The sequence below is a fragment of the Gymnoscopelus microlampas genome (genome assembly GCF_963454915.1).
Source record: "Gymnoscopelus microlampas genome assembly, chromosome: 2".
NCBI classification, from domain to species: domain Eukaryota; kingdom Metazoa; phylum Chordata; class Actinopteri; order Myctophiformes; family Myctophidae; genus Gymnoscopelus; species Gymnoscopelus microlampas.
In genome coordinates this window covers 32,485,138-32,499,590 of record NC_139939.1, presented here as the reverse complement: position 1 = coordinate 32,499,590, position 14,453 = coordinate 32,485,138, and the positions used below count along the sequence as shown (strand labels likewise).

The following is a 14,453-nucleotide window of genomic DNA, read 5'->3' as shown; positions in this document are numbered from 1 at the left end:
TTGGCAGCGGTTTACTGCAAATCATTTGAATCGGTACCAAGTAATATAATTACGTATTTAAAGTGTCAATCAAAAACTTAGATAAATATCCCTTATTACCTTAACTGCGAATTTAAATTTAAACTTTTATTTTGAAGTTCAGTGCGTGTGCACGTTCCCGGGGCGCGTCGCTGTGTGGTGGTGATTGTGTTTATGTTTAGTGTTATGTTGTGAAACTTGCTTGATTAGGCCGCCCGCACACAACATTGAACGTTAGGTAAGTGAGTTAAATATATGAACATGATCTTTAAATGCTGATTTTGATTCAGTTGTCAATAGAACGTGTCATTCATGGGTGCCTTGTTATCTGTAGGCAGCGCTATCACCATCAGTCACGCTCGTGCTAGCGTGTAGCTAATAAGCTAGCTACAACAACGTCAGCTGAAGGTCTCAAAAAACAATGGTGGGAACTGGGAACCAGCGTTGCCATGATGTGTGCTTAATATAAGCAACGTTGGGCTGTGTTTTTTGGGCTTGTTTTTAAAGTGTTGCTTCTTGGGCTTGCTTCACTTCATCTTTTTATTGTTTAAACCAATTCTCAAACATTTGCATGATTGTCAAGGACGCCCAAATTAATGTATCTCTCTGCAGACCCACATCTGAACAAAATATAGTATAATATGGGGGGGGGGGGGGGGGGGGTCTAATTTAACACTACGCTAACGCTAACGTCATTGGCCTTTGACACCTGATGTTTGATATTAACCAATTATCTTTTGTTCTTCACCTCTAGCTCAGAGGTCATTCTCAATCTTGGAGCACACAAGAGACGGGAATGGACTCAAATGGTAAGAGGAACGGTATTGTTATTTTATGTTCATGGTTACCACAGCTTGTCAATCTCAAAATGCATGAACACTTAGCAGTGTTGGTCTTATTCTCTTCATTTCCATAGCCTAAATATCTAAACATTTGTCTGGATCGATTTTAATCCACATTTTACCACCAGTGTATTGTTTCATTTCTCTGTTTTCATTTCTCGTGCATGCATCATGATGATAATGCACAGAATTTAAGAAATTTCACTTGGAGTAAAAGTTGACATTAAATCGGTAAACCAAAACGCTTTCCTTTCATCCCACATATGACTTTTGATTGATTGAATATTTTATTAGGCAAAAAATGTAAAACAACACATTTACATTTAAAATACTTTGTCTAACAGGTCCGTTCATAAAAGTCCTTGCGGACTTGTTTCCAATGAGGGCCTTGGTATTCAATTCATAGACATATATAGTGGCATCACAGTTCGAATATCATTACACAAAGAAAATAAAAAAAACAGCAAGAATATATATATATCTATATATCTATATATATATCTATACACATATATATATATATATATATATATACATACATACATACATACATATAATACTATGTACAACAAAAGAAAATAAAAAAATAAAAAAGGGGGGGGGGGGGAGATATGTACAAGAACAGGGGGGGGGGGGTCGGCTATCTAATAGGAAAATGGTACTACCTCCTCTTTTGGCCTCCTGAAAGGTGATTTTTTAAGGCTCTTTTAAATGAGCCCAGCGAACTGCATTTTTTGAGGGATGGGGGTAGCCCATTCCAATCCTGGGTGGCAGTGCTGTAGAAGGAGAATTTGCCCATGTTTGTTTTATGGGTGGGTGGTACCAAATTGTTGTTAACGCTCCCTCTGGTATTGTGACTGTGGGTGTCACTAACCTTTTGGAGGTATTTACTCAGATATGCGGGAATAGGGGGCATATCGGGCAAATTTTCGTTTACAATTTTGAAGGCCAGTCCCATTTTTAGTTGTTTAACCCTGTCTTCCACCCTGAGCCAGCCTAGGCTGGCAAAATGGGCGGGAGAAAGGTGGGTCATGGGCCCCAATCCGAGGAGTAGCCGAATCAGTTTGTTTTGGGAGGTTTGAAGCTTAGTCTTCAGTGACACTGAGGTGTTGGAGTACCAGGAGGTGCTAGCATAGTCAAAATGTGGTTGAATCAGGGCCCCTGAGAGGGTCCTGAGGGCCTGTGGGTTGACAAAAGAGGAAACTCTGCCCATAAATTTGGTTCTCTGGTTTACTATTTTGACCACCTTTGTCCCCATGCTTTCACCCGACAGGTATTTGTCGAGAATACAACCCAAATAGGTAATCTCTTCTTTGCTAGCGATAATTGTGTCATCGACTTTGACCTTGAAATCATTTACCTCCATCTGTCTGAGGGAATGTTTGGTCCCAAAGAGAATGGATTCAGTTTTCCCAAGGTGTAGTGACAGTTTGTTATCGGTAAGCCAAGTACGGATTTTTGAGAGTTCAGAGCTGAGCGCCTCCTCAACTTGCAACTTGTCCTCTCCCGAGATCAGGAGTGCCGAGTCATCAGCGAACAGGAACAATTTGCAGTTACAGGCAGCATTCATGTCGTTAATGTATAAAAGGAACAGTAACGGCCCAAGAATGCTGCCCTGAGGAACCCCACAGCTCACCGGGAGGGAAGAGGACATGGTTCCGTTGATGTCAACCACTTGCTCTCTACCCTCCAAGTAGGATCTCATCCAGTTTAATGATGTGCAGTCAAAACCAATCGCCCTCAGCTTATCAAGTAAAATTGAATGGTTTACAGTGTCGAACGCTTTTTGGAGGTCCAACATGACCATGCCGCAGTATTTGCCCGCGTCTACCTCACGTTTGATGTAGTCGGTCAAATACATCAGGCATGTGTCAGTGGAATGGGAGGTTCTGAAGCCCGATTGGAATTCAAACAACAGTTTATGCTCGCTGAGGTAGCTGTTGATTTGTTCTTGAATTAATCGCTCTACAACCTTTGAGATGGAACAAAGGATGGAAACAGGCCTATAGTTGCCAGGTTCTAATTTGCTTCCTTTTTTATGTAGAGGGATTACTCTTGCCAATTTGAAATCCTGTGGGACGTGACACTGGCTGATGGATAGGTTTGTGATTTGGGCTACTATGGGGGCAATAGCAGTAGCTGCGTCTCTGAGGAATCTGGTGGGGATATTGTCAAGGCCGGTGGCCTTGTTCGGCTGGAGGGCTAAAAGTTTTCTCTGCACATCATCAGCATTTACTGGTTTGAATGAGAAAGAGTCTTTTTTAGCCTCTAGTTTGTCATAGTAAGCATGGATGTGGTCAGAGCCGTACAAACCTGAATGCTGAGGAAGTTTGCTTACCAACTGGGTTGCAATGGTGGTAAAAAAGCTGTTAAAACAGTTCGCAACCGCTTGCTTGTCGGTAATGAGCACGCCACTTGAAATAATGCAGATGTTTGTAGTTTTGGTTTGAATTTTGTTGTTGCAGCCCAATTTCTGTAGCGCTTCCCACAGCTTTTGTGGGTGGCTTTTGTTTGCCTCAATGCTTTCATTTAAGAAATTCTTTTTGGCAGTTTTGACCATTTTGTTTACTACATTTCGTTGATTTCTGCATCTTTCAAGTAGTTGCAAATTTTTGCATTTCCAAAACTCAGAGTACAATTTGTTTCTGAGTTTGATGGCATTTAGGATGTCTTCCTTCATCCAGGGTTGTGTACGGGCTCTGACTCTCACCACCTTCTTGGGCGCTAGGCTATCAATAACAGACACAAAGGCAGTTTTGAAACCAGACCAAGACTCCTCAGCCGAGGAGCCATCGAGTACATTTGACCAATCCATTTTCTCAAGAGCTGTTGTGAGAGCTTCTGAAGAGTAAGTTTTCACAGCCCTGCAGCTGACCGTGCTATGACTGTCAACTACAGATCTGTGAATCTTACGTGTGCAGAAAATGATGTTATGGTCGCTTAGACTGCACTCGATGACCCCACTTAAAGGAATCCTCGACTGGTCTGATGTCAAAATGAGGTCAATGATGGTCTGAGAAGTGGGGCCTACCCTCGTGATATTTTTTATCATTTGGGTGAGGCTATGCATGTCACAGAATTTTCTGAAAGATTTAAATATGGCGGCGTCTTTCCTGAGAACATCAGTATTGTAGTCGCCAATTAGAATCAATTCCGAATTTCCAATGATTGCCATGTGCTCCTCTATTAAATCATAAAACTCATTTTGATCTGGGGGCCTGTAGATTGCGCCAATTATCAGGGGTTTAGCGTGAGGATAGATGATTTCTATCCAGACCGATTCTGTGGGGTTGTTCTCCAATTTTGGGTACACATTGAAAATGATGTCAGATCTCACATAAATGCAAACCCCCCCTCCACAAAGAGTTCTGTCTTTCCTAATGACATTGTAGCCTATTATCTCAATTTCAGAGTCGTCTACTGAGTCATCCAGTTTAGTCTCTGAAAAAGAGAGAATCCCTACCTTGCCATTTCCAAACATGGATCTTAGTTCAGACATCTTTGAGGAGTTTTTGAGGCTATTCACATTTAGGTGAACGATGTGTAGACCTTTTTTGGAGAAAATCGTGTCCATCTGTTCAGTCTGGAAAAAATCAGGTTCCTTGAGTTGTTTTTTCCTAGTTTCAAAGGTGGGTGGGGGAGGAGAGGGTGGGTGGGGGGGGTCTGGAGTCGCTGATGGGCGGGGGGTTTGGGTTAAAACCTGATCAGCTGGTTTCGTGGTCTCTGCCAGATCTTCCTCCGTCCTGCTGTGGGGGGAGGGGGGGAGGGGGGGTGGAGGTGTGATCGGGGGAGGGGGGTGGGGTCTTTGTGGTTGCAGCAGGGCAGTGGGGGGTGGGGGAGGGGTGAGGCAGAAGTTCTGTGTTGGCGCCATGGTGTGATAAACAGGGGGAAAAATTCTCTGTTTACAAGCCTTCCCCACAAAGGGAAACCGTGTAAATGACGCCCTGGGTCCATTGACAAAACAGGGAAAAGAACTCCGTTTCCCAGCATTCCTCTCGGTGGGACACGCTGTGGTTGTACGTCTCTGAATTCAAGCCTTCCCCACAAAGGAAAACTTTGAAGACGTCGTGCTGTATCCATTGAGAAAGCAGGGAAAATAACTCCGTTTCCCATCTGTCCTGGTATCGGCTGGTGGTGGTGGAGGAGGAGGGGTGGGGGAGGGGAGAGGCCTTTGTCCCGCGTCGACTCCAAGCAGTGGTCCCAGGGGATAGAGAATACCGGGGGGAAAACACAATTTTCATGCGTTTCCCTCTGGGAGATGCCTTGCCGTTGTCTTGGGCCCATGTGACCTATGTGGCGCATGGGGAAATCCTCTTGATGACGTTGTTGTTGGGAAAGCCCTTGTCTCGTCATCAACGGACACATTCCTTCAGGCGGTGGTCTGCTCGTCAACGCATGTCTTGGATCAAACACGGACGCTAACCGGGACAAATAATCCATCCTTGTTTCTCCAGCTCTTTGCTGGGGTTCATTCTTATCAGGTGAGGTGGTCCGTTGCCAAACAAAGTTATCTGTCTGCATGTTGTGAACCGGGCTTTGTCGGGTGCCTCCGTCGCGTGTGAAAACAGCTGTTTTGTTGTTTTGGCCATTGTAGCAGTGATCATAGCTGGTCTCCGTGGTGTCCACGGTCGGTGGTCCGGGGTTAGGATGAACGTTTCCCGACAACAGTAGACTCAACCATATGATCTTTCTTACTGTAAGGCCGTCAAGCTGGCTTGGGGTTCTCCTCCGTGTTTGTACCGATTTACGCGCGTCGAAAACTTTAAAAAGTAACGTCGCTGCGTCTTGTGGTATATCTCCGTTTCCACTCGCTCTCCGTTGAAGCTGCACATTGTGGGATTCGATGAAAATTAATCCTTGCAATATAGCGGCGTAGCACAATACCAGGTAGTTGCTGGCTGTGATAATCCTCTTTAGGCGAAGATGTTGTTTTCGCCGCCGAAGAATGGAGCGCGGGGTGGAATGCAGGAGCGGAGAAGAGGTGCGACTGTCCTCTCTGAAGGCCATTCTGTGTTTTATTCTATTCACATTACTACCACCCACCTTTGTTGCCAGTCAGAGTTGGTGAACTGGTGAAAAAAACATCAAAAGCTTGAATAATGAGATTCCGGGAATGTCACAAAACATTTTTTTAGGGTTAGGGTGTTAAAGCAGTCACACTAAGATTTCCTCTACACATTCCTCCCACAGGAACTCCGGTCATATGTGAGGTATGTGGGACCTACTTTGAGACACGACGAGGGCTCTCCAGCCATGCACGCCTACATCTGCGGCAGCTTGGTGTGAGTATGTCAGAAAGCAGTGGAGCACCCATAGAGCTGCTCTACAAGATCATCGAAGAGAAAGATGTCTCTCTGTCCAACCTCGAATCGGCCTCCCCTGCATCTGTACAGATCCTGCCCCAAAAAGCAGCCAAAAAGGAGTCTACAACGCTTCCTGTGACTAAGGATAAGGGTTCTTCCTCCAAAGCATGGAGTAAAGTCATGACAGTCTCACAAAAGACAGCCTCTCGGGTATCTCCACCTGGCTTTAAAGAGTATGCTGCCTCATTGTTCTCTCCACAAAGGGGAGCTGACATCAAAATAAGTGACCGCAACAACTCGACCACCGTTGGACTCCCCGAGCCTGTGACCAAACCACTCTGGGCACCACAGGAGACTGATGCCCCTCTTACTTTAGGTATGCCTGAACATGCATTTGAAAAGTTATGTTGAATTAATCAATAAGCAATAAGGCTGCAACTAACAATTATTTTCGCAGTCAATTAATGTCAACTATTATTTTGTTTAATCTGCAATTCATTTTGCTCATCAAAGTTGAGGTGAATCCAAACAGACCTCTTGAATTTGTTAACCCAGCACTTACTTTTTATAATCCATCTTTAATATGGAAACAAGACAAAGCATTAACATTTTGGTGAAATAGTAAGCACAAATTATTGGACGATGCATCACTAAACTTATTATTGGATTACTAAAACGTTATATGATTAAGTTTCGGTCTATTGACTAATTATTATTAACAATTACAAGTGCACAAATTCTAGATTTCTAGTAAAATATGCAGGTTTGTTTTTATACGATTAATAACATAAATAAATGACATTGTTTTTTCTTATTGGACATTTCTCACCCCACCCTGCTTTCCCTCTCTATTGTATTTGTGGAGCCTCTAATTCCAAGGATGAAGCTCATGTGTGCCAGCTGTGTGGCGCCTGGTATGAGACACGCAAAGGTCTGTCTAGCCATGCCCGGGCTCATCTACGCCAGATAGGAGTAACCGAGAGTGGAGAAAGTAAGAGCCCCATCGAGCTCCTCTACGAGATAATCAAGGCAGAGGATCTCAAGCCCGGCAGTAGCACTCAGCAGGAGCCTTTCAACCTCCACTCCCCTGCCAAGTCTACCACCAAACGCCCCTCTGCTCTGTCCACCACACCCACGTTCAAAGGATCTCCTTCTTCTGAGTTTCTCCTGGCACCTCCCAGCAAACGAGCCAGAACCTCAGAGGAGTATACCTGTATTCTGTGTGGAGAGGAGTTTGAGAACCGTAAAGGCCTGGGAAGCCACTCACGGTCTCATCTGCGGCAGATAGGGGTGTCTCACCTGCTGGAGAAAGGTTCTGCTATTGAAACTGTCCAGGAGCTGGTCAGCAGCGGTGTCCTAGCAGGCATACGGCCCCTTGAAACAAACAATACCACCAGCTTAATCTCAGCTCCCTCCCCATTCCCTTCTCTATCTCTGTCTCCAACATTCTCCCCAACCCCAGCAAGATCCACTCAGTCCCCTCCTTCATCTGCCAACCGGGCCCCCAAGGCTAAGAAAGGCTTTCGGCTAGCAGTGGACCCACTCAGTAGGAAGCCCAAGCATGAGGCTGTGGAGGTGTTTTTTCCTATTTCACCAGAGAGATACAGTAACAGCAGCTCTCCTGCACAGAAGCTGTCCAGTCCAGCTGTTATTGCAGAGCGCTCCCATACAGGTAAACCAGGTAGCCAGAACTCAAATGTGATTCGAGTTGTGGTGTTAGTAAAGTACTGTATGTTATCTGTCTGTCATTGTTTAATACTATGACACGTTATATAATCCTTGAAGACAACCGCTTGTTTGACCTATTAAGTTCTTGTTGTTGTGATTGAGTAGCTCTGATCGACTTCAAACAGGCAAATAACATCAGATACCTTTTTAGATATATTTATTGTACATTTATTTATTTTTAAATGTATTTGCCTCCTTGCATTCTCCTATCCTTGTTCTTCTTTTGAACCCCCCCCCAACCCATTATTCTTTAAATGATCCACAGCCATCCCAGTAGTCCAGTGTGAGGTCTGCAGTCAGCTATTTGACAGCCGTAAGGCCCTATCATGCCACGTTCGTGCCCATCTGCGCCAGCTTGGCATCTCCTGGTCAGTCAATGAATCACCCATTGACCTCCTTAGAGATGTCATGGCGGAGGTCAAAAAGGAGTCCAAGTCCAGTGGACGTTCTGCCTCGGGTTTGCCCATGTGGGCTCCTCAAGGTCCCAAAAGTTCCCTGGACCGCCATATGCTCCAGGATCCGCCAAACAAACACTACACCTCACCCCTGGATTTCTCCCTGAAAGAGAAGTCGTCACCCGGCAAGAGTGGCTCCACACAGGCTGGTAAGGCATCTACACCACTTTAAAGCACCACTGTATAACACCATGAATTTTAGGCAGATGTTTTTGTGTCCATTTCTAGTGTGGGGAAGTAGCTTCACATGGATGTTTTTCTACATCAATCCTTTTCACTCGATTTAAGCTTGAAGCACCTGTGTACAGGAACAGCTAGAATATGCTTGAATCATCAAGATTTTATTGAAGCCCTAGCCAACTGAAAATAACAAAATACATTTGGAAAACCGATGTCGCTGTCTATTTACTTACTGCCATAGAGATCTATTTACAGTGAACATGATACCTATGTCAAAAAACGTATATGAAAGAAATTTTAATCTGATATCTCCCTCCATAGTGTCTGTCGCCTCATGTGAGCTGTGTGGATTTGATTTTGACAACCGAAAGGCCCTGGCCAGCCATGCACGAGCCCACCTCAGGCAGCTGGGTGCGACTGAATGGAAGGCAGATGGAACGAAGGGCTCACCCATTGAACTCCTCAGTGCATTCATCCAAAAGGAACCGGCGAAAGTGGCTGAGATCACCCGACGCTACCGAACAGGAGACCTCTTTATCAAGAAGGTTGTCATTTTCCTCAGTAGCATCAAATAAGATTAGTACATAAACCAAGTCAGAGGGTATTCCATTCCTACCTGGGAATGATGCCCGAAAACAACTTATGTAATCCTTTGTTGTTGACATTTTACCTGACATTAATTATTTATGTAACCAACGTGAACTCTAATCTACATCCATTTCTCTTCTAGACCCAGAAATCTGCCCTTTCTCCTGCTCCTTCAACAGACTCAGACTCTGTGTCTTGGAATCATTTGGGGCGGCAGTCTGTGCAGAGGGTGTATTTGTTCAATGGAGATTCATCCAAAGTAACTCAGGAACGACCACACGCAGCTAGAAGCCACATGCAGGCAAGGGCTGCCTGTACTGACCTCAGCGTTCGCTCCTCAACGGGTGAGACATCAGTTCGCCAAGCCCCATCCCACAATAGCGATTGTCCAATGCTAGCGTAGCAACCGTTGCTAAGCACCATTGACTAGGACACGATCCCATTCATACGATATTATAAGTCAATGTCAATAATCTACATGTTAATCAGCAACATTGATAAAAAGAATAGCAATACCATAATAACGCAATGGTGAAACGCTGTTGCTGTGCAATTTGCAACAGGGATTGCAGGTGCCCAGAGCGATTGGAGGGTGTGGCTGTGTCAAACACAAAAAAAATTACACAAAAAAATTACACAGCTCACCCGACCAAGTGATGACAATAATACTAATGATTATAATGACATGAATCGTAATAAAGTTACAAATCATAAGCAAACGTTAACCGTGTTGACATGGTTGCTTTGTCATGTTGCATAGTGAAGCACGCATAATTAGATGTACAAGTATGTATAGAAACAAGTGTAGTTTAAAATAGATAATGGTCACATGTGCATTGTTTTGGTATGGAGTTTTTTTTTTTTTTTTGCTTAATTTGCAAGCACCAAATCCCAACACTTTCTGATTGTGTTTCAGGTTTTTGGCCCCAAAAAAGCTCAATTGCTACAGAGGAAGAAAACTCCCAGCAAGCATCACGGTCTGGGAACATCCCTGCTCTGCTGCCTCGGCCCCCACGTACACCTCTGGTCAAGCTGGTGGGCAAAGTTTACTCCCTCAAGTGCAGGTCAGTCCATGGACACGCATATTAAACCTCATATTATGTTGGTGTAATGAAAACATAGTGACCCTCATTTATGAAAGAAGAGCAGATCTGTAGAGTGTAGAAATCATCTTATGACAGGGTTCACGTGTGATTCATCAAACGGGTTGTATTTCTTACAGCATAAGAATGGTCTGGCATTGATAAATGTGGCAGTTGAGAAAAATCTTCATTTTAATATGCCCAAAAATATATAAGTTTGAAGCCTCGCCCTAGACTTAACAACATGTAAAACTGGAATATGGCCAAGAAGAGAAACTTCTCCCATGTAGAGAAACTTCTCCCATGTAGAGAAGATCGGAAGGTTCCCAGTTTAATCCCTAGCTCCCCCTGGGTTAATGTCAAAGTGTCCTTGAGCAAGACACTTAACGCCCTACTTGCTTCCGATGACCAGGTTGCCATGGTGTCTTTGTCGTTGTGTGAATGGGTGAATGTACAGTAATGCACATTGTAAAGCGCTTTGGGTAAATGCACCTTTTACTATTTTAGTAAATGGCGTAAACCGATCTCTCTGTCGTCTTTGGTGGTTGACAAACAAAGCAATGTTGCGATAATGCTGTAGGTCACCTCACTGCCACCAAAATGACCTTTTACGACTACGTACAGTTTATGATCACAGCCCTCTCTATGATAGACAGTTTCTTGGCCCACCTTTGAGTTTAGCCATTGGGGAAAGGTATGAATAACTATGACTTGGCTGTCCTACGTGGTTGAACTGATGATGGAAATGCAATTGGAACTATTATCAGTCGTACTGAGATTCCGAGCTGTGGCGCAGTGGAAAAGAGGCTTAAAACACAGTAATAACCCTGGCATCTCTTTTGGCAAAAAATAATAATCCATTTTAAACATTGTCGAAGTATATAAGTATAACTGGTTTAGCTACCAAGGCATCTATAGCAAAGCAGTTATGTCTTTTTATCCATTGGGTTTACACTGCTCTCTTGTGTCTGTTCCTCAGGTTTTGTGAGGAGGTGTTTCAGGGCCCTCTGTCCGTTCAGGGGGATTGGATCAGACACCTGCAGAAACACATCCTGTCACTGGGTTACAGAGGAAAAGCCTCACCCCTTCCTACACCAGCAGCTGCTCCCGCTCTTGTTGGTCCAGTAGCTGTCTAGTTTACTTACATTTTCTCTAAATCAGGGAACCCCAGCCTCATCACCAGACATATGGTCATGTGTCTTTACATCAGCACCTTTTCTGTGTGGAGGGTGCTCACAGTACCTGTACATAAGTCCCTTGTTTTCTGGAGGTCAGATCACAGTGAACTGCAGGATTTAATTCAGTGCCTTGCCAGCAAAAATGCCAGTTTTAACCACTTTCAACCTCAAAATCGTAAAGAAACAAACAAACTACGGTTTCTACAGTGCGTGCGATGCATTGTGAGCTTGTACTGTAGATTGGCTATTTACACTACTCGTTATATGATGAAATATGTAGGGCTTAAAAGGTTAATGCATCTAACTTACACCAGGTCACATGTGTCTTGCTGTGTTTTATATTTTTTGAAAAAAGATTGCAGTCTTGTGTGTAACCTAAATTGCTGAAGTATGGGTTAAATAACAGGATGTCAGTAGACAATAATGTGACACTGGACACTTATCTTAAATAATGTATACATATTTTGAAACTGTAAAGAGTTCAGAATAAGGACTGTGAAAACGTAGGTAAAACGAACAATTTATTTCCAGGCAGCCACTAAGCAATGAGTTCTGTACCTTGGCTTTTCCTTTCTGTGTAGAGATCAACTGACATAATGAAATAGATTTCCCCTATGACCACTAGATGGGATACTTGAGCTATTTAACAAAATTGTGAAGAAACTTAGATTGGCAAGAAAAACAGGGGTTAGGGAGGGTACCATGATGTAGTGAAAACATTCAGCCCACATCCATATACAGCTAAATCCAGAGTGTAAATATAACTGCAAGTTGAATTAACAGTCTGAATTTTTTTTTTTTTTAATGTTTAAGTACATTATGTTTTTGATGATCAAATAGCTCAGGTCTGTTCTTGTATCTTCCTCAAGGTTTGGAATGTGTACATTCCATGTGCTTTTGTTTAAAAAGAGAAATAGAATAGATGTATTTGATAAAAACAATAAGTAAATGGCTTTGTACGTTCCACATGAAATGCATCAATGAATTGATTTATACATTTGGAAAAGCTAATTAGGGAATGGCCCTATCGTCTACATGAAATAATCTCCCAACTGTTTGACTTCTGTGCAGATTGCTTGGTAACTTATGAACGTAAATATGTCATGTATGGCCATTTCACTTTGTTAGTTTGTGTGTGTGTTTTTTTTGTCATTTCTTTTTTTAAATAATAAAAATACTATTTGACTTCTTTGTCAGGATGAGTATTTATTTTAAAGTTTTAAATTAACATGTTACCAGAGAGTTACTAGCCTGGTAAACCCTCCCTCCAGAAATCTCATTTCCATTTGATTTATGGAAATGAGATTTCCGGAGGGAGGGTTTACCAGGCTAGAGAGTTACATCCTATATTAAAAATGGGTGATGCAGTCGGTCGGTGGGCCACCACGGCCACTATGACTCAGACATAACCACATATATATAATTCACTATGGGTCCACCCTGTAGGCAATTTTAATATTGGATGGGAAAAATCCCTTTGAAACGGTGTGCAAGTTATTTAAGCTGTCAGCATGTTCAGCTTGGTCAGTGTGTTACTGCTACCAAGGAACAATAATCACCCATGGCCATATCTAAGAGAAACTATTATGTGCAAATATATTGAGGCAAGGAGGGATTCTTAAATGCAATTCATGCATTTTTCTTCATTTGAGCACTTTTATCTGTAAGACGATAAAAGTCGTAAAGCTCAAAGAGACAGAGAAGTCTTGCTGTTTTTATTTTTATTAGCAGTATTAACTTTTACTTTTGATACTTTGATACATTTAATATCAGCTAATTAACAATACTTGATACTTTTAAGACTTTTACTCAAGTGGAATTCTAATGGGTTACTTTTACTAGGTTCATTTTCTTGTAAGATATCTCTACTTTTAGTGTGTGGCTTAGAGTGTGGCTTTAAGTTACTTTTACCACCACGGTTTGTGTGTTACAAGGTCAGAGACACGTTTAAAACCATCACAGCGGTTTCCTTGCAAAGCTCTGGGAGCGTTTCTGGACAGAAATGGAAAACCCGAATGTTCACTTTACTTATCCCGCTTGAAACCTTATCGTTGTTGTGTCTTAAGCTGAGTCAAAGATATTAAAGTCAGACGCTCATGTGTAATTCCTTCTGACTGTGGAATGTCCAAACAATACTCTGCTGAATGACAGCTCAGAGAGCTTGCCCATGACCAGACCGTATCCAATGGATACACTCACTTTGTCCATCAGATCTCTGTTCCGTTCGCAGATTGCATCTGTTCAGGTGGTGCCAGTAATCCCGGAATACTTTCATTGCTTGGCTCATTCCTGAATTTGAAACATCTCTGTCCATTCCTCTGAAAACTCAGTTGGTTTAACAATCTTTCCATGCTAGATTCTGACTTAAGCAGGAATCCCTTGGAGGATTGCAATTACCTCTCTCCATGCTAGATTCTGACTTAAGCAGGAATCCCTTGGAGGATCGCAATTATAATAATAAATATAGCTGCAAGCAGCGATAATACGGGGCCAGCGATTTCAGAGAGAAGAAAGAAAGAAGCAATGATAAGTAATATGCACAATAAGCCATAAAAACATAGAAGACTGAACTTGAGAGAAAGAAGACCATGCAATTAAATTTGGTGTTGACGGTGAGGCAATTCAGTTTAAAAACAGATGGTAGGATCAACCTCCATAAACTCATTGCAGCCAAGGACAAGAAAACAATACAGTACAATAAAACAATAATCGCATGGTTTAAGAGAAAGCCTTGATATAGAGGTAGGTTTTCAGGAGTGATTTAAAGGATGCCACTGAGTCTGCATCCCTCAGGTTCTGGGGTAAGGCGTTCCATAGAGTAGGTGCCTGGGCTGTAAAGGCCCGATCGCCCATAGTGACAAGGTTAGTTTGGAAAGGAGTCAGGAGACCCTTGCCTGACGATCTAAGGTTGCGCACAGGTTCATGTGGTGTCAACATGTCTAAAATGTAAGAGGGGGCTAGACCTCGCAGGGCTTTAAAAGTTGTCAGTAGGATCTTAAAATCAATTCTAAATCTCACTGGCAGCCAGTGAAGGGAGGCCAGGACTGGTGTGATGTGGTCACGCCTCCTAGTGTTGGTC

At 43.0% G+C, this 14,453-nt stretch overlaps 1 protein-coding gene across 1 annotated transcript; it reads left to right on the top strand.

Moving 5' to 3' along the window:
- Positions 1 to 149: 149 nt before the first annotated feature.
- On the top strand, positions 150 to 11,548 carry wiza (WIZ zinc finger a). The gene is made up of 9 exons (XM_084079517.1): positions 150 to 256; positions 773 to 827; positions 6,051 to 6,539; positions 7,029 to 7,835; positions 8,157 to 8,495; positions 8,848 to 9,071; positions 9,257 to 9,458; positions 10,031 to 10,178; positions 11,176 to 11,548. Exons 2-9 carry the CDS (start codon positions 815 to 817, stop codon positions 11,330 to 11,332), a joined length of 2,379 nt encoding a protein of 792 aa, XP_083935643.1. The 5' UTR covers positions 150 to 256; positions 773 to 814; the 3' UTR covers positions 11,333 to 11,548.
- The last annotated feature ends 2,905 nt before the right edge of the window (positions 11,549 to 14,453 follow it).

What these genes read in the sequence shown, in the direction of transcription:
- wiza (XM_084079517.1), top strand. An exon ending in TGCAGAGCGCTCCCATACAG is followed by an intron (nt 7,836 to 8,156) that starts GTAAACCAGGTA and finishes AATGATCCACAG; the next exon opens with CCATCCCAGTAGTCCAGTGT. An exon ending in GAGACCTCTTTATCAAGAAG is followed by an intron (nt 9,072 to 9,256) that starts GTTGTCATTTTC and finishes TTTCTCTTCTAG; the next exon opens with ACCCAGAAATCTGCCCTTTC.